At 35.1% G+C, this 19758-nt stretch overlaps 1 protein-coding gene across 2 annotated transcripts in view; it reads right to left on the reverse strand.

The window, feature by feature from the left end:
* The window catches only part of LOC150108440 (ubiquitin carboxyl-terminal hydrolase 15-like), a 337668-nt gene that overhangs the window by 149318 nt on the left and 168592 nt on the right, over window positions 1–19758 (reverse strand). For both annotated transcript variants that reach the window (XM_090390782.1, XM_090390781.1), the window contains 2 exons: window positions 16926–17150; window positions 7457–7540 (listed from right to left, as the gene is read on the reverse strand). In XM_090390782.1, coding sequence (XP_090246908.1) covers window positions 7457–7540; window positions 16926–17150 — 309 coding nt within the window. The remainder of the gene's footprint in view (window positions 1–7456; window positions 7541–16925; window positions 17151–19758) is intronic.

Raw genomic sequence — 19758 nt, forward strand, 5'->3', positions numbered from 1 at the left:
AGTTTTAGTTCGGGAATGCATGCATGTATATCGTAGAAAAGACAATCAACAGGACACAATGAATGAGTTAAAGGGAGAAAAATCTCGACTTCTGAATAAGCATTGTTATCTTGGAAAGAAACTGGACGCCAAACAATAATGAGGTAGCTGTGTGATAAGAGTGATGATGGAATTGTAGTTTTAAAGATTGCTTAAAAGTACAGATACTCTGGACATTGTGTGATTTGTTTTTTCTCAGTGCAATAATCTGCAATTTCACATCTTAATTTAAATACTTCAAGGGAGCTGATGACATAATATTTGTAAAGTAAATTTTACATCAGTAAATGTATTGTAATTGTATTGTAATTTAGGGAAAATTTTCACTAGTATTAGCCATGAGAGCAAGTGTTTATGTAAGAAAGTGGGAAATTCAGTGGAGTAAAGGCAACAAAAGCTGCAATATATGAAAGTTACCAGTCTTAGTTAACACATATTTGTTACTTATCAGCTGATCATCTCAGAAATGAAAGTGAAGACCTCAGAATTAGCATACGAGTTTGTGAATAAAAATCACAAGTTATGAAATTTGATGTGTCGATGAGCAAAGTTTTTTAAGCTTAAATGTTCATAGTGTATAAATTTTCCATATGGACAAGTTCATTTTCATTGAAGTTATTAGCAAATTATCAATGTGTTATAGTTTACATAAAGTTTCTTTAGTTAATTATTGTTAATTTTCTTTCATTTATTGTTATTCTGTGGTAATTTTTAACTAAAAATTTATCTGGATACATTTTTTGTATCATCATTATCATCAAATTCCTGACATGTACCCTCAAGGGGTGTACAGGATATGATAGTACTACATGAAAAATTTACATCATTACTAACTTCCTATCTATAATTTTCCTCCAAATCAGTCTGTTACTTGTCAAGACTCCGACATTATGACGAATCATAATTTATGATTATCTTTTAAAACAGTCATATTATTCAGGCAGTCTTCATCCTTTATCTCACAGATCACCTGCAAGACAGCTATTGAAGAGCATTCATGGGGGAGGGACATCATCAGTAATTTGTAAGGTAGTTTTATGTACACTGTGAACAGTGGTCCAGAAATCTGCTTGCCCACTCACCAGAGGCAAGTGATCAGAGATAATTGAATGATAATTTATGATTATCTTTTAAAACAGTCATACTGTTCAGGCAGTCTTCATCCGTTATCTCACAGATCACCTGCAAGACAGCTATTGAAGAGCATTCATGGGGGAGGGACATCATCAGTAATTTGTAAGGTAGTTTTATGTACACTGTGAACAGTGGTCCAGAAATCTGCTTGCCCACTCACCAGAGGCGAGTGATCAGAGATAATTGAATCATAATTTATGATTATCTTTTAAAACAGTCATACTATTCAGGCAGTCTTCATCCGTTATCTCACAGATCACCTGCAAGACAGCTATTGAAGAGCATTCATGGGGGAGGGACATCATTAGTAATTTGTAAGGTAGTTTTATGTACACTGTGAACAGTGGTCTAGAAATCTGCTTGCCCACTCACCAGAGGCGAGTGATCAGAGATAATTGACAGGTGAATTATTAGTCTCCTAATTGCATTAAAAATATATTATGTTCTTCATATAATTTACTTTTTTTTTTTTTTCATTTTAAAATGTCCAGCACTTTTCTTTCTATATGAAAGACTTCATAATATCTGCTACTGAGTTCCAAAAATTACTCATTTCTCTCACAGCAGTATTACAGTGTTCTTTTCAGTCGTGAAGCAAGAAAAATGAGCTACCATTACATGTTATAGTTAGGGCACCTTACTTGAAAATAGTAAACCTCACACACACACACTGATTAATGAATTACAATAAGGGTCAAAGCTGTACAACTGAGAGGAGACCTCCGCATAGCCTTTAAAGGAATGTGGAAATCCGACTAGGGCTTCTGACCTAATGTCCAATCCACACCTTCTCGTGGTGCACCCTGTTGGGTATCTACCTGGATACTGAACGGATGAGGATGGGCTGGCAATTTGGGATTTAGCCAACCAAATTGTATTCTTTTGGCTTAAACCAATTATACAAAATGATGGTACAACATTTTTTGTAGTGATAACAAAATAAGAAAAATGCATCTAACTGGTTGGGTGCATCTTCCTAAAACTCACTTTGGCTATAAACCTGCAGCCTATTAGTTAGATAGTATCTTAACCAATAGGCTGCAGGTTTGAATCACAATGTGGGTATATGTTTTTAAGTGAAAGATGAATTTGGGAAACAACTGCCCAACTTACTGGAAGAAGCCTGAAGCTAGAGCAGGATTTCTAAATTATGTAAAAAATAAAAATACAAAAAAACTTCATATTCTCTGCCCCCCCCCAACACAGAGAGAGAGAGAGATTAAAAAAGCAAATACTGTTAACTAGCAGGCAACTTTGCTGCTAACAAGTATTTAGGGGAGAGGGGAGGGAAGATTCAATAATATTAACAAAGTTTATTATTTGAAAAAATTAAACTTTTTACCTAAATCCAGAGGCACTGTAAACACACACACATGCAAAAAATTCAGTTTTAGTGTCATAATATGCACAATAATGGTAATGCGCATGTTGCGAACATCATATCCAGTATCCAGTACTTCATCTGTTACATCAAAAGCAATACCAGGTGATATCTAATTCTGAATTTTTTATTTTTGGATTATACGACATATTTTGAAATGTCAGCTATGACACTTTCTAAGAGATACATGTACTTCCTGCAATCAAGATGGTCAATATTTTTAAGAGCACATTTATCAATGATCAATGTTTGATTTTTTACATTTCTAAATTCGTGTAGCTAATTTTCCCAGTAGTGCATTTGACAAGTTTGAATAAGTGACTAATATGATTTATCACAAATTTAAATAGAAAGTGACCATCCATTAAATATGTGCTCCTATAACCATTACTTTCTTCTTGTTTTTTGCTATTAAGGATAGGATTTAGACCAGGATACATCTTGATTTATTAGACTTTGCTCGAACTACCAACACTGGATTATGAGGAATGTGAAAGCTTACTTCCACCAAGAATGCTGATTTCTAATTTTCTATTGTTGCAATCAGACAGTACCTTTTGCAAATAATCAGCACTCTATTTGCATTATATGCCTGCACTCTGAGACTTAGTCATGGTCTAATAACAAAAGAAACTACCAGTGCTGTTAATTTATGAAATACAGCAGCAGTTGCTAAAATACCATTTAAAAACTAGATTATAACTTTCTGACCTATCTCATTATAAACTTTTTTTTTACATTGTGATAAAAAAAATTACAAGCAAAATTAATAATCAAAAACAGCCACAAATCAGGGCAACATAAAATCCTAGCATGAAATGTCACAGAACCTAGAGTGTTATGTCAGTACACTGCTGGCCTGGTCAGCTAAGTGAATAGCTCACCTCTTCTCCAACAGGCTGTAGGTCTGAATCTTGCTGTAGACATGTATGTTTATGAATATCATCAAGTGAGAGATGAACTTCACTGCCTGGAATAGCACTACCATTCTGCTTACTGAAAGCCTGAATTGGCTTGAAAAAATTCCCTGTTTGGCCTCTAGAAAAGGGTTTCCCAATGAAAAAAATAATAAGATGAATACAGGCAGTCCTCGGGTTATGAACAAGATATGCGGTAATAATAATACTAATACTATAATAGCTCATATGTTGCAATAATATTACAGTGTAATAATGTAATAATAATACCCCTGTACTATAATAATAAGTTACAGAAACTATTGTGCTCTTTCTTTTAATTGAAACAAACAGAACATAAAAACAAACATTTAGATAAGAGAAATTCAAAAAAGAATATTAAAGGTTGCATCAATGGTCTTGCTTACTGGAAGGGGAATTTCTGAGACAAGACAGTAGGCTAACATTAATCAGAAGATGATAATGGAGACAGTGATAGAGAGGATGGACCTGGTGCCGAAGAATTGGGATTTGATTCTGTTTCTGTAGGAGGGGAGCTTACCACTGAAGTCAGTTTCTTGAAAAGGTATCTAGGGTTGTTTGCACAGCATTTTTCTTTTTTTTTTTTTTTTCATCGTAAATGGCCTTGTAGCAGCTGATGTTCTCACTAATTGCATGGTAAACCTTTGTAAACCGCTGAAAGTTAGGATCTTGCTCCTCAAGCTTAGCAAATCCTGCTTCAATGAGATGAAAGGCTTCAGCTAATTCTCTTGTCGTAAACTTTCTTGTGTTTCCATCAGCTGCTTCTCTATCTCCATAATGTCTTCATTGGTTAATTCTTATGAACGGAACTCCAGTAAGTCAATGATATCATTTTCATTGATGTCCAATTGCAGTGCATTGCCATTATCCACCACAGCTTTTTCTGGCTTCGGCGATGTCTTCTGTGAAGTCATGAAAATCATCGCAGAATTGAGGGCACAGTTTCTTCCACATCCCTTTAATTGTTGATTGCTTCAATTCCTTCCAAGAATTAGCGATGTTTTTGATGGCATCATGGATGTTATAATTCTTTCAGAACTCTCCCAAGGTCATCACATCATCTTCCATAGCCCTGACTGCTTGCGGGAATGTACACTGTCAGTAACAAGCCTTAAATGCAGAAATGACTCCCTGGTCCATTGATATAATGTGCTAATGTAAATTAATGTAATTGATATACTATATTAATTTAAAATATATTAATGTAAAAAAAAATTAGTATGACCAGATTAAGAGTGCATAACTGAATGGATCTCAAATTATCTAAAACTTACGTACATAGATAAATCATAGAAAGAAATATTTAAAGAAAATCAAAATAAGATATGATTATTAAAATTAAATCAAAATATGAAATAATTTTGATAGTTGCATATAATTAATTATGCTTTAAACTCACTCACATACTTGCACTTAGTTACAGTTAAATAACTTCAGCTCAAAAATAAGAGCAAAATTACATGCTAGATATAGCCATTTCAATTAAATAATAAAAATCAATACACCTAATAAGTCTGAAGAAATTGCAAAATTCCAGTTATTGATATTATTAGATCAATCACAGTTAAATAAAGAATATTGTATTTCATAACAGAAACGAAGCGTTTTTAAATAGTTAATGTGCTTTTAAATAGCACTGGAATAGTGATATAACTCGTACAAACAAACTTTTTGTGCTTTCAGAGCATGGGCTGTACTGTTTTCCATGGGGGGGGGGGGAGTAGCCTAACCTCCAATGTGAGGTCAGAGAAAGCCTCCATATTCTCAACAATCCTACTAATGTTGGAGTCATCATATTAAATTTCTTTCTTTTCTTTTTGTTTAGAGGGCAACTATTCCAAAATGCTTGTTAGAGCATTCTTGAAAGTCCTCGTAATGCTTTTCAATGTGAGTGCATCATTTTTTTTTAAATCAAACAACTGTAATTCTTTTAAAGTGATGATGAGGAGGTTTCAATTACCACTAGAGTGCAGAATACCTGATTCTCCTAAAAATTTTAAAAATTTTCATAACAAGCAATCCCTTCCTAATGGACTATGAAAGTAACACAAAAATTTTTTGGTGCTTGGCATGTTTTGTAAAGATATCACACTTTGAGAACTGCAGTCTAAGTGTTGATCAGTCATGGATCCTATGGACATCATATAAGATGCAAATGTGCAATTAGAATATAATTTTTTAAAAGGGGATTTGAAAGGGAATCAACCATTCTGGTGATGGTTCAGATAACTTATGGAATGCCTAGGCTCATCTTTGGAGTGTACTTCTTTAAAAATTTGTGCATCCAGCTTAGTCTGCACAGTTTGCCTTTTCTTTTCTACATACATTTCTATGTAGCAAGCAGCTGCAACTTGCATTATTATATCTACTTTGCTAAATCTCTTTATGCTATTTCCTCTAACAGTCAAAGTACCTTATTAACAAATGCCTCTGCCACCATAAATTTTTTTTTAGGGATCGGCTTCTTCATGCTCTTCAGCACTTTTCTCTTTTTCTCTCTCTCTTCTGCAACTTTCCATGCTTCTAGCTTTATCTTGCCACCAACCTCAAGCAAAGTTTTGTCTCTATCAAATCCTGTGAATACATGGACATATATTTTCAGCAGCTTCTTCCCAACACTGACGTAGTTGGCTGAGTGATTAGTGTACCCACTCTCTCCAACCAACAGGCTGAGGGTTCAAATCCCACCATGGGCATGGATGTTTGTGATTATCTTTAGGTGGGGGATGAATTTCATTGCCTGGTGTAAGACAAGCAACCTGCTTATTGGAGGCTTGAAAATGTTCCATATTTGGACTCTAGAGCAGGGTATCCAGACTATGTAAAAAATAAATTAAAACTACAAAAATATATATAAAATTGATAAAAAAATAGGGGGGAAAATATTCTTTGCCCACCCATGGTATAAAACATACTGCAGGTTTGCAAATAACCTTTTGTGGGGGGGAGCAGCATAAAAACACCCATACACTCTACTGTCACCTCACTCCATGCTGCATTCCTTCCAAAAAGCATTGAGGATTTTCTTGCCCTCAGTAGCAGCAACAGACTGATAAGAAGTTTTTCCTAAATAATACTTCTCTGAATAAATAAATAAATAAGACTTCTCTGAAGCCAAGTCACTGATGTTTAAACAGGGCAATTTTCTGTCTGCAGGTCTGTCAAACTGCATGTATTCTCTAGCCAATCTGTCTGTATACTGCAGGATAAAAATCCACAGTTTCTGAGAAGAAAAAATCTCAGCTACCTCTGTATGAGATCAGCTAACTCACCTTTAGTTGAAAAGCTCTTATCTTCAGTTGAAAAAACAGTCATTCCAACCTAAGAGCATCACATCATTACCAGATAAGCTAACGGAGCTTTTTTTATTTTTATCAAATAATCAATTTAGATTAATGAATTCATGCTGCAATCGCAGCAGATATCTACTACTAAAGGAAGAACTGCATACTGAAAGAAATAAGGGTGATCAATGTTGGGATTAGCTGTGTAACATGATTCCACAAGGTAGTTTCACTGGAAAAGTAAAAAGTCAAAGAAAATACAGGAGGAAAAACTCATGTTGAAACGCCTACAGTTTATACCATGCAAATCACAATTTTTTGTATTCAATTGTGTGTGTCAAAAAAAAATACACATTTCCATATGCTAATATTAATGTGAAACTTTCATATTTGAAACTTAAAATTATCTCAGGTAGTTTTACCTCAATAAGTGACAAAGTACTTTTCATATATTTATTTTTTTAGTACTTTGTATTGTTGAGAGGCTGGTATTTAAATAAACCTTTTTTTAATGTATAATAATAATAATGCTCATGAAACAAAAATGCTTCAGTTGTAGCAATCTTCAATAACTTAAGGTTATGCATTCCTCTTGAAACAAGAAATGATTCACAAATCATTTAGAATCAATATAAGTGCAAAATATAAAAAAAACAAAGCTATCAAAGGAATTAACTTACGTGATCAGGCAGAATGTTGGTTAATTTACTGACTGCTTCACAGAGATCTTGTACTGTTCCCATTTTAGGAACTGTTACTTTCATCTTAAATTTAAAAATAAATAAACAAATAAATAAAATGCTGACCTAAAATAATTTTCAGATTCATGAACACATGGAATGACAGCTTATATAAAATAAGTGTTTTTATGCACATCTTTTATAAGTTGTCATTCCATTTTCAACAAAAGTAAGGTTTAAAAAAAAAAATTGTTTATCAAGAGAAATGGTATTATTTCAGAAGCTTTTGTTTAAAGAGAGGTTAAAGAATAATTTTACTATGCTTTAGATGGGAATGTTGCATTTATTTGAATCAAGTGAAATACAAGGCACATCCAAAAAGTAAGGTCCGGATAAGAATTAAAATAAAACTGGTAAAGAAGAAAAAAATGATTTATTATATGCTAAAATACCTACATACATACTTTATTTTTCCAAATAGTCGCTACTGACTTTCAGTATCATTTTTAGTATCATTGCACCAGCTTCTTCATATCTGGCATAAAAAAAAAAGTCTGCTGCCAGTGTGTTTCCACTGAGTCACACCATTCATCAGTTCCTCCTCATCATCAAACTGCTGAGATGAAAGCCACTAATTCATATTATTATTATTTGACACCTCCAGGGAGTCCATATGCAAGAACAAGAGGTAGTCACTGGGTGCTTATAGAGTGGGTGGTCGAAAAGTTCCCTTCCAAACTTCTGAATTTTCTGGACAGTTCAAGCTACAGTGTGAACTACTGTCATGCAAAAGCACGATTCCTGACAACAGCATTTCTCATCTTTTGTTCTGAGTTTCTTCAGTGTTTCACAATACACATCAGCATTAATTGTGGTCCTCTCGCTGAAGAAAATCGACAAGCAAGATCCCTTTTCACTCCCAGAAAACAGTAGCCATAATTTTTTTCACCAATAGTACCTATTTGTTTTTAGCTTTCAGAGATGATGAATGACACCACTGCAGTGATTGTTGTTTTGATTTGACGTTTGTATATGAAATCCACATTTTGTCACCAGTTACACTTTAATCTTACCTTAAGTCTAACCTTAATAGTGTCCACTACCATCTTCAGTCTACCAACCCCACCTACTCTTTCTGGCAGAAACTCAAATCTTACTCCCCCCCCCCCCCAAACACTATTCATCTCAACCTTCCAAAACTACACACTCTAACTCCTTTTGACGCAAGAGTGGCATCTGTGCATACATCCACTCCAACATACCTTGCCAGAGAGCACCTGACCTAGAATTGCCCAACTTTGGTTGAAAATATCCCTTCCCAACTCAGTCGAATTCATATGCTGTTTCTATCGCTCCCCTAATGCAACCAACCACTCTGAGCTCTTCAATTTCCTCTCCTTAAAAATCGATTTTCTCCAGTCACAAAAGAGAAATTATCCTCCTAGGAGATTTTAATGTCCACAACACCAACCTCATCAATGCCCTTCCTCCTCCAACTGTACAGATCTTGCAGGCAATGCCAAAACATTTGCCATTACTAATGACCTTGCACAACTTGTTCGGATGCCAACCAGAATACCTGATAACCCAAACCACTCTCCAAACACCCTAGAGCTCTTCCTCATCAATGCCCTTCCAAATACACAGTGAATTTGCCCCCACCCAGGCAATTCTGACCACAATCTAGTGCTCATCTCCTCCATGCAGCAACACTAACACAGTCACTCCCATACAAGAGTGGTTTGGCATTATAACAGTGCCAAGTGGGACAGCCTCTGCAACTTCTATGCCTCATTCTCATGGCTGGACTATTGCTTCTGGCCTTCCAACCCAACACATACACCAAACTTATAACCAAAGTAATCCTCACTGGTATGGAAACATACATTCCCCACAATACTCTGACTTCTCATTCCCTAACTAAACCCTGGTTTTCCAAAAGATGCGCCAAGGCTGTTCAAATGAAAAACCAAACTACCATAACTGGCTCAACTCAAGAACTCCATCCTCCTTTAGAGCTTATACCTGAGCTAAAAAAAAAAAAAAAAAAAAAAAAAAAAAAAAAAAAAAAAAAAAAAAAAAACCAATGCTTCCAAAACAGTTCGAAAGAGCAGAAAGCAGGAAATTAGCAGCTTGTCTAAACAGCAGCCGAGCGTTTTGGTCTCTTACCAAAGCAATTGGTTCACTTACAGAAAAGGCCAATCTCCTGGCCTCGCACCTTGCTTCCAATGCATGCATAATTGACAATGATAAATATCTCCCAACCATTCCAGATGCCCAACGTACAATGCCCACTATATCCTTTTGCCAGAAAGAGATCAGTAAAATACTTTCCAAATTAGACACAAAACAGTCTCCTGGCCCTGATGGTATTCCTCCAATTGTCCTGAAGGTTTGTGCACCAGAACTGACTCCTATCCTATGTCACCTGTATACAACTCATTCCCAAGAAGGGCAACAAGTCACTGCCATCCAACTACCGCTCTCATCTTGCTCACCTCAGTCCTGTCTAAAGTAATGGAAAAAATCATCAATTCCCAATTCCTACACTACCTTGGAGATACCCGCCAAATAAACGACTGCCAGTATGGATTCTGTCGCAGCCAATCAACAGGAGATCGGCTCACATGTCACCCATCTCTGGACAAATGCTATGGAGAAGTTTGTGAATCCCAAGCGGTTACACTTGATATATCCAAAGCGTTTGACCAGGTCTGGCACAAGGGCTTACTAAGCAAGCTGCCATCATTTGGTCTGTCTCAAGACTTCTGTAGTTGGATTGCCAGCTTTCTGTCTGAATGCGCACTATGTGTAGTGGTGGTGGATGGTTCCTTATTCTCTCTCTCACCATTCAATGCCAGGGTTCCAAGGTTCTGTCCTCTCACCAACTCTCTTGCTACTATATATCAATGACCTACTTCAGCTGACCTCCAACCAAATACACAGTTTTGCATACGACAGCACACTGCACTCCTCCCTTTCTTTTGATAAACCTCACTCTACACAACTCACCTCAGACTACAGAACATCAACCATCACTGCCCTCAATTCTGATCTCCAAGTCATCCTCCAATAGGATTCAGATAACCTAGTCAATTTCAATGCTAATAAAACCCAGTACTGTCTTATTTCTCATAAAAAAAGAACCATTTTCTCCCAGTATTATTTTTGCCAACACCCAAATTTCCAGACAATTTGAGATTTCTCTTCTTGGAATTACCCTGACATCAAGCCTCTCCTGGCATGAACACATCACAACCGTTGCATTCTCAGCTTCTAAAAAAACTAGGATTTCTCTTTCACTCAAGATGTTACTTCACCCCTGAACAGCTCTTAACCTTATACAAATCACAAATCCACCCAGCCATTGAACACTGTTCTCACATATAGGGTGGAGGCCCCCAAAAGCTCCCTTGAAATGCTTGACTCAATACAGGGGAGAGCAATCAGACTTATTAATGACCCATCTCTTACCAACTCACTCCCTCCACTTTCACAGAGACGATTGGTCTGCACTGTGTGTATTCTATAAATATTTCCACAGCAAATGTTCATCTGAAATATCATCGATAATTTCCCCCACTCAATACTAAGCCTGTTGGAACACGTACAGCGGCTGCCCAAAATCCTTTCACAGTATACCTTGAAACCCAAAGAACAAGTTTCTTTTCTTCCTCCTTCATCCCTGCTACTGCTGTACTGTGGAACAGTCTCCCCTGCTGTATTTCCCAAGGAATACAATACACAGGCTTTTAAAATTCAAATCTGAAAAGTTTCTCTTTTCTCAACCCACTACTCATGAATGGTACTAATGTACTATAGGTTAATCAGTCAACCTCTCGTGTATAGGCTCAACATTTAAAAAAAAAAATAAAAAAAAAGTCACAACATGAGAAAAAAGTTCCTCTTTATTTTCATAATGTTCCAAAAAATTTTTGTGCTGATTCCACTCGTTGCTGTCTATGCACACTGGTCAGCATTTTTAGGACTCATCTGGCATACAATTTCTTATACCCCAGCTTTCCTGTCACAATTTCATGAATGACTGAGCATGAAGCCTCTGGGAATTCAAAAAGTCTCGTAATCGTGAAACAATGATTCTCACGAATTTTTGTGTTCACTCTTTTCACTAAAAAGTGTCTATCACCAAACTTGGCCAGCCACTGCGCTCTTATCGTGAATGCTGCTGCTGCACCCTTCTTTAAACAAACGACACCACAGCCTAACCTTATTGTCACTCACTCATTATGTCAGGCCCACAGACCTTACACAGTTGTCAGTGAATTTCTGCAGCACTACTGTTTCTAGTCAGCAAAAACTGTTTCAACCACAAACTTCTCAACTGGTGGGATTTTTTATCACAGCACTATAAATTCTTCATAGAAGACAACAAAAAATAATATGATGAATGGTCAACAGCTAGCTAATGAGTCATTCTATGCTATCATGCATGCACAACCACCTCCCCCATCTTTTATTAGGCAGTAAATTCTGAACAGGCCTTACTTTCTGGATGCACTTCATATTATATTGTTGACCTTCTGGAATCTATGATCATACCACACTGACGATCAGGATATATTTGATAGTCGATTATCATATTATGGCACGTGTATTAACTCTCTCTCTCTCTCACGCACACACACACCCTTGATATTTGTCTTCATACATATCAAGCATTATGTCCAAAATTGATGCAATCCTCTCTCTGATAAAGCACTAGTAGATTCACATATTAATCATCTATGCCTAATAAACTGACCATCACCATGTATTTTCAAATTTAAACTGATACATTTCTTCATATCAAGAGTAAATATTATTCTGCTACTTTAATACAACTATTTTTTGAGATGCAATAGTGGGAAGACTTTGTTGTATCTGACTTCACAAAACAGCAGTTATCCTTTACATCAGGGGTGGGGAACCTTTTTAGTATCAAGGGCGAAAATTGCTAATTTAAAAACTTCAGCGGGCGACTGGTAAATTGTAACTCTTATATATAGTGTATGTAGTGTACAATATATATCTTACCAGACGTATGACAATCATATTATATGTAAGATAGCTATTTTGGGTTTTGTATATTTAATTATTTAAATTTAAATAAATTTAATTATAATAAATTTAAATTATTATAAAATTTTATTTACATGTACATACGAGTACATCAGCAAAGGGGCGAAGTGAAATAGACTCGCGGGCGAAATTTCGCCTGCGGGCGAGGGTTTCCCCACCCCCTGCTTTACATGAAAGGATTCCTGATTTAGTTTTTAAAATCTAGAGCTTACTCCTAAAATACAAATAGAATGAAGAATTTGAAAGTGTAATTCAAAAGATGACTGGCTGCAAGTATCTACGATTTAAATATAGGATTTCCGAGAAAGACTGCCAACATTTTCAATACAAACAAAAGTCAACACAAAAAGTTTGCTGTAGAGATTATTGTTATCTGTAGTTTGAAAAAAATTAATTTAGCAATGATTAAACCAAAATGTACAGAATTCGAAGTTTCATTAAATTTTTCAATTTAGCATTATTAAGAGCACACCTACACTGGTAAATAATATGTGTACAAAGTGATTTAACACCTGAATGAAATGAATCATTTCATTCAGATATTAACATCATTATTAGTCAATCTGACTAATAATGATGTGTGCAAGTATGACATGAATATGCTAATTGCTGAAATACTAGAAGCCATTATTAATCAGTTGTTCATGTTTTAAATATATACATTGCTGCATTTACTTAGATGACATTTACTGCCAGAGTAGACTACAGTGTGTGTGTGTGAGATTATCTTGCCTATATTTGAAAATATAGGCAAGATAATTATTAGTAAAGTAGGAAGTATGGGGGGGGGGGGGAAATATAACGTCAGCAAAATTCTTACTATTGAAAACTTACAGAATTCAAAGTTTACTGCCTTCATTGTATTCTCTGATATCTGCAATGCACCTCCATTCTCTTCTTTTGTGCATTTTTTTTTTTTTTTGAAGTGCTCTGTATGTGCTCCACTTCATCAAAATGAATGGATTCTTTTCATGAAACTTTTTAGACTTTGAAACAGTCACAAAAAGTGAGAAAGCTGTTCGACAATTTTGATCAAGCTAAAAAAATGCTTCATGTGAAAATACTGAATAAGGAGATGATTTATGGTTTAAATGGCATAACGACAGCAAAGGTCATACTGCACCATATCAAAGGTTATAGCAGTGCAAGGTAAGGCAATCACAAACATCCATGCCTGCAGGACGATTTGAATCCGTGACCTATTGGGTGAATACACTAACCACTTTGTTGTGGTGAAGAACCCATCAATGCATCACAGCTCTGGTCTTTTAAGATAGTCTTTCTGTCAAACAGTCTAAAACATTTTTGAACAAACAGATGTACTATATCCATGTTAAAATTTCCATAGCTGTTGCAGTAATTAATGTTAAAGTTTATGAAAGAAAAACTACATGAAACTGGAATGAAAATAAAAATTTAATGACTAAATTTTAGTCATTAAATTTTTATTTAATTAAATTTAATGACTAAAGTCTCAAGTTGACATTGCAGAGGAAAATCTCTGAAAGGAACACCAAAATTTTAAATCAAGGTTTCAAATTTTGCAATTGCTCTAAAAAAAATTTATGCATTCAGAACATAGCAGACATCAAAAGACTACCACAAGATGAAATAGATCATTAGACTAGAAACATCTGCCATGCATAAAAATGCATGAAATATATATATATAAATAAAGGTGGAAAAGCTGTCCAGAAAAACCTAAAATTAAATCAAAACATAGTAATAGCAAAATTAGAAAAAGGAAATGCCATGGATACCCTAAATACACATGGCTGTAATAATAAATTAAAATAACTGGTTTCTGATATGTCAATGTATGATAATAGTGAAGAGCTTTACAGTGTTATAAAAAAACTTTTTGATAGAAAATATTGTAATATTATAAGTAGACCAACTAACACTACATCCAATTGAAAGATTTTCACACACACACACACACACACACACACACACACACACACACACACACACACACACACACACACACACACACACACACACACACACACACACACACCATGCTAACGTATATATGGATTCTTTTGAAACATGCAGTAAATCCTTCCCAACCCCATCTAACAAGACCTAATTATGACAGAGATGTATAGACAATGTCTTTGCCACTGGGCTGTATGGCACATAGGCTCTTTTTTCAACTTTTTACATTGCTCAGCTATATTCATCTCCAAATTAGTTTACTGTTGAAGATGAAAAATGAAGGAAGTTCTAGCAATTTTGGATACTGTCATTACAAAGCAATCAGATGGTAACTCTTGTATTCATTTTACCAGAAGTGTGCATTCACATCAGCATCCTGCTCAGAAACTTAGAATTTTAAAAATTTTAGCATACAGAGCACAAATTTCACTCCCAGGACTAGCACTGTATCTGGAACAGCGAACTCTACTTACATTTTTTTTTTTTTTTTATTGACACTCTAGATGTTCTTCACTATCATCATAATATGTTGACATATTAGATACCAATGATTTTAATTCATTATTACAGCCATCTGTATTTAGGATGTCCATGGCATTTCTTTTCTCTCTTTTTAATATTAATATGTTTTGGTTTGATTTTAGGTTTTTCAGGTCAGCTTTTTCACCTTTAGATATATTGCTTCTTGGAGGGCTTGCATTTTTAAGCATGGCAGATGTTTCTAGCCTAATGATCTGCTTCATGTTGTGGTAGTCATTTCATAGCAAATTTGGTATCTGTTATGATCTGAATGAGCCAGTCTTGGTTGGCCAAGTTGTTAGTATATCTGGTCTCCAGTGAAGAAGAAGCAGGATCAAATCCCGCCAAGGGCATGATTGTTTGTGATTTTCTTTCATCTTCATACGTTCATTCATCCAGGTATGAAAACACTCTCCCAAGATGGACTGGATCACCATTGGAGTAGTAGACCCAACCCTCCCACAATGGGAGAGACCTTTACCCTATAGTGGGTAGAAAACAGGCTGTTCATCATTATCATGATCTGAATGAATGGGAATGTTTAAGAGCAATTGTGAAATTGAAGCCTTTATTTAAAATCTTGGTTTCCTTGTCAGAGAGTTTCCTTTCTGCAATGTCGACATGAAATATCATGTAAATAATTAGTCAGTGAAAAATATTTTTTCATTACAGTTTCATGTAGTTTTTCTTCCAGAAACTTCAACATTAATCAATACAACAACTATGGAACATCCACAAAAATGTTTAGTTTAAAAGAAAGACCAAAGCTGTGGACCATTAGTGGGTTCTTCACCACAGCAATGTTTCTCCTTATTTGCCAGCCTTGCTGGTGAAGTGGTTATGTATTCGCTCTCCAACAGGTCACGGATTCGAATCCCATTAGGGGCATGGAAGTTTGTGACTGTCCAACCTTGGGTACTGCTATAATCTTTGATATAATGATGTATGATCTTTTGCTGCTCTTTGCCATTAAAATTATAAATCATCATCATCTCCTTATTCAGTATTATCCTATGGAGTAATTTTTAGTCAAATCATAACTATGGAACAGCTATCTCATTTTTTGTGACTTTGTTTCAAAATATAAAAAGTTTCATGAAAAGAATCCATTTTGATTAAGTGGATCACATACAGGACACCTCAAAAGAATTCCCAAAGAGATACCCCAGAGTTGTTTTAAAGCACAGAAGAAGAGAATAGAGGTGTATTACAGCACTAGGGAATACAATGAAAAGGGGCAAACTTTGAATTCTGTAAGATTTCAATAATAAGAATTTTACTAACAGAATTTTTCTTCCCACTTCCATACTTTCTACTCTATTAATAACTATCTTGTCTATAAATTTTCAACCTGCTAATTTCTCTCTCTCTCTCTCTCTCTCACACACACACACACACACACACACACACACACACACACACACACACACACACACACACACACACACACACGGTCAATGCTGCCAGTAAATACATGTTTGCTAAGTATATACAGCAACCATATATATTTAAAATATGAACAACTGATTATTAATAGTATCTAGTATTTCGACAATTAGTAAGTATATCCATGTCAAATGTGCACACATCATTATTAGTGAGTGATATAATGATTTTCAGATCCTCTCTTCAAGTCAAATGGAAATATCATATACACATATATCACTTTGTACATATATTATTAGCCATGCTATAATAAAAATGCCTATAAAATATAATATACAAAGTATATCTGCAAGGAAAAATGGAACATCCAATTCAGAGTTAACCTTATACATTATTTTTAATAGAAATGTGAGTAATGCAGCTGTTTTCAACTCTGAATACATTAAGTGCATGATCCAAGGTATAGCAATATTAAATATTACACATCAAATGCAGAGTTGTGAAAATATTAACAGTGAATTTAACACATAGCCATAAAAATTACCTGTAAAAGCCTTTTCTCTGGTTCTATAGGAACTAGATATATTTCAATCTGTCTTTCTTTTTTAATAGGAAGAGGTAAGGAAAGATAGCAGAAAGGGTCAAACGTAACAGAAATTTTTGAACATTCTGGACAAACAAGAGTAGATTTCAGTAGGCCATGAAACGTGTCCACTATAACAGAGTTGTTTCTTTTAATGTAGTTTTCCCATGCCTCCTTGGCCACCATCTATTAAAGAAACAGTAAAAACAAAATTTTACATAAGACGGCTCATACACATTTACACAATATATAATTGGTACAAATAATGCTTCCACTTGCAATACTTCAAGAATGTCTGAAAACTAATATCGTGTTTTTGATATTTAGTTTTTATTAGTTTTAGAAAATTGTGGTTGAAAAATGGTTGAGAAGAATTGTGGAAGAAAAGCTTGGTGAAGAACAAGCTGGATTCAGGCCAAATAGAGGCTGTCAGGATCAGATCTTCACTTTACGACAAATAGTCGAGAAAGCATGGGAATATAACAAAGATCTGTATTTAAGTTTTGTCGATTTGGAAAAGGCATATGACAAGGTGCCAAGAGAGAATCTATTCAATACGCTGCAGTTATATGGTGTCAATGGGGCATTATATCAAGCCATACTTAGTCTTTATTTGAGTTGTGAGTCAGCAGTTAGAATTGAAGGAAGTACAGGAAGATGGTTTAATGTTAAATCTGGTGTGAGACAAGGATGTACATTATCCCCTCTGTTATTCATTATCTATATGGATCACATTATGAAGGAATGTGGTATTAAACCTGATATCAAAATTGGAGATGTTAATGTCAGCTCTTTGCTTTATGCGGATGATGTTATACTTCTAAATAAATCCGCTACAAGTCTGCAAGATTCTCTGACTAAATTGAATAGCTGTTGTAATAGATATGGTATGAAGGTCAGCAATAAAAAGACAAAGACAATGAAAATAGGCAGAATCATTGAAAATGTCAACTGTGTTGTGAATGGAGAACCTGTGGAACAAGTAAAACATTTCAGCTACTTAGGCACAATTTTTACTGAAGATGGTAAACTAAATATAGAAATAGACAACAGAATCAGCAAAGCTGGTATCGTGGGAAGTCAATTGAATAAATTCATATGGAATAAGAAAGAAATTAGTCGGAACACTAAATTAGCTGTATACAAGACTGTGTTCAAACCAATTTTAACTTATGGATCTGAGAGCTGGGTCAGAAGAAAAACACTTGACCAAAGACTAGAGACCGCAGATATGAGAGTCCTGAGAAAGATTAGAGGCGTGAACAGATGGCATCAATGGCAATATCATATTAAAAATGAGGATATTAGGAAAGAACTTGACATTGTCAGCATCCAGGAATGCGTTAGCAGAGCTAATCTCAGATGGTATGGTCACTTAAATAGAATGGGAGAGGAAAGATTAGCAAAACAAGTGTTCTCTGCCAGGTTGGCAGGAAAACGACCCAGAGGAAGACCAAGATATAGGTGGATTGATACGGTACAAAGTGCCTTAGACGATAGAAATATAAGATCTGATAATGTTGGAGTCTTGACAAGTAACAGACTGATTTGGAGGAAAATTGTAGATAGGAAGTTAGTAATGATGTAATTTTTTCATGTAGTACTGTCATATCCTGTACACCCCTTGAGGGTACATGGCAGGAATTTGATGATGATGATGATGATGATGATAGTTTTAGAAAGTATTTTCATTCATTAGAGAATGATGCAATATGAGTGGAAGACACAAATCATTCAAAGCTGTGATTTGTCATGTACATCCATACATGATAAAGCACACCTTAGGATATTTTCTAATGTTAAATCTAGCCATAGTTAATTTCATGTACTTTCATACACAGCAATAATGTGTTTTATTCTGAAACTACTCATGTATAGGACTGATAAATATAAACAAAAAAAAAAGTATATGCATTAATTTACTATGCCTCTTTTACTTAATGCCAATCATATTACTATCTCCTATTACCCAGAAGTTGTATGAAGTTGGCCATTTTTACATTCTTTTTGCTTCAATGTTTTGAGATGGAAGAGCAAAATTAAACACAGTCAAGATTACTGCCATATCTTTCAATAGAGTAGTGTAGACTGCATGGAATAGCAATATGTTTGTATGATTTGGAGTCAGTATAAATGCAGATTGATATTATTTGTGTGTGAAGTTTCTTGTGCTAGTTTTTCATGCATATTTTATCACACTGTCAGTGTTAGATTTCTGCCAATACACCTGTTCATAACAAACGATTAAATTGGTTCAAAAATTATTTTATTTACAAGAAAAATGGTCACATTAAAGTAGTATGATTTCAAGTAATTAGAAAAAAAAAAAAAAAAATCAAAATTACAACACTAATGATTATATGATTTCAGTGCAGAAGGAGAATTTAGTTAGAACTACTAGTCTTACATGCATAAGCATTATGTAACTCTGAGAACTGGTTTAGCCATTCCTGTTTAGGTTCAGTTTACATCATAGCTTGCTCTATACAGTCTTTCTAGCAGAAAATATAATGCGATTGACTACGTGGAGTTATGGCCAAAGCAACAAAGGCTGTGGGGATATGCCTATTAACTGAGCGTTTCTTCATCTATGCTTGTCTGTTGCAAGATGGAAAACTCCAAGTTACCAGGAGGGGAAAAACCCAGCCACCTTTGTATAAGACTGGCTAACTCGCATTTAATGGAAAAGTCCTCATAAAGGATGTTCACTTACTAGACCATCATGGTTGTTTCAAGTTTCAAATCAAGTTTTAGCTCTGACAAGGTTCCAAGGGAGCAGAAAGAGGATAAGATA

This window comes from Typopeltis vanoorti, chromosome 3 (genome assembly GCF_054136105.1).
Source record: "Typopeltis vanoorti isolate ZY-2024b chromosome 3, IOZ_Tvanoo_1.0, whole genome shotgun sequence".
Taxonomy (NCBI): domain Eukaryota; kingdom Metazoa; phylum Arthropoda; class Arachnida; order Uropygi; family Thelyphonidae; genus Typopeltis; species Typopeltis vanoorti.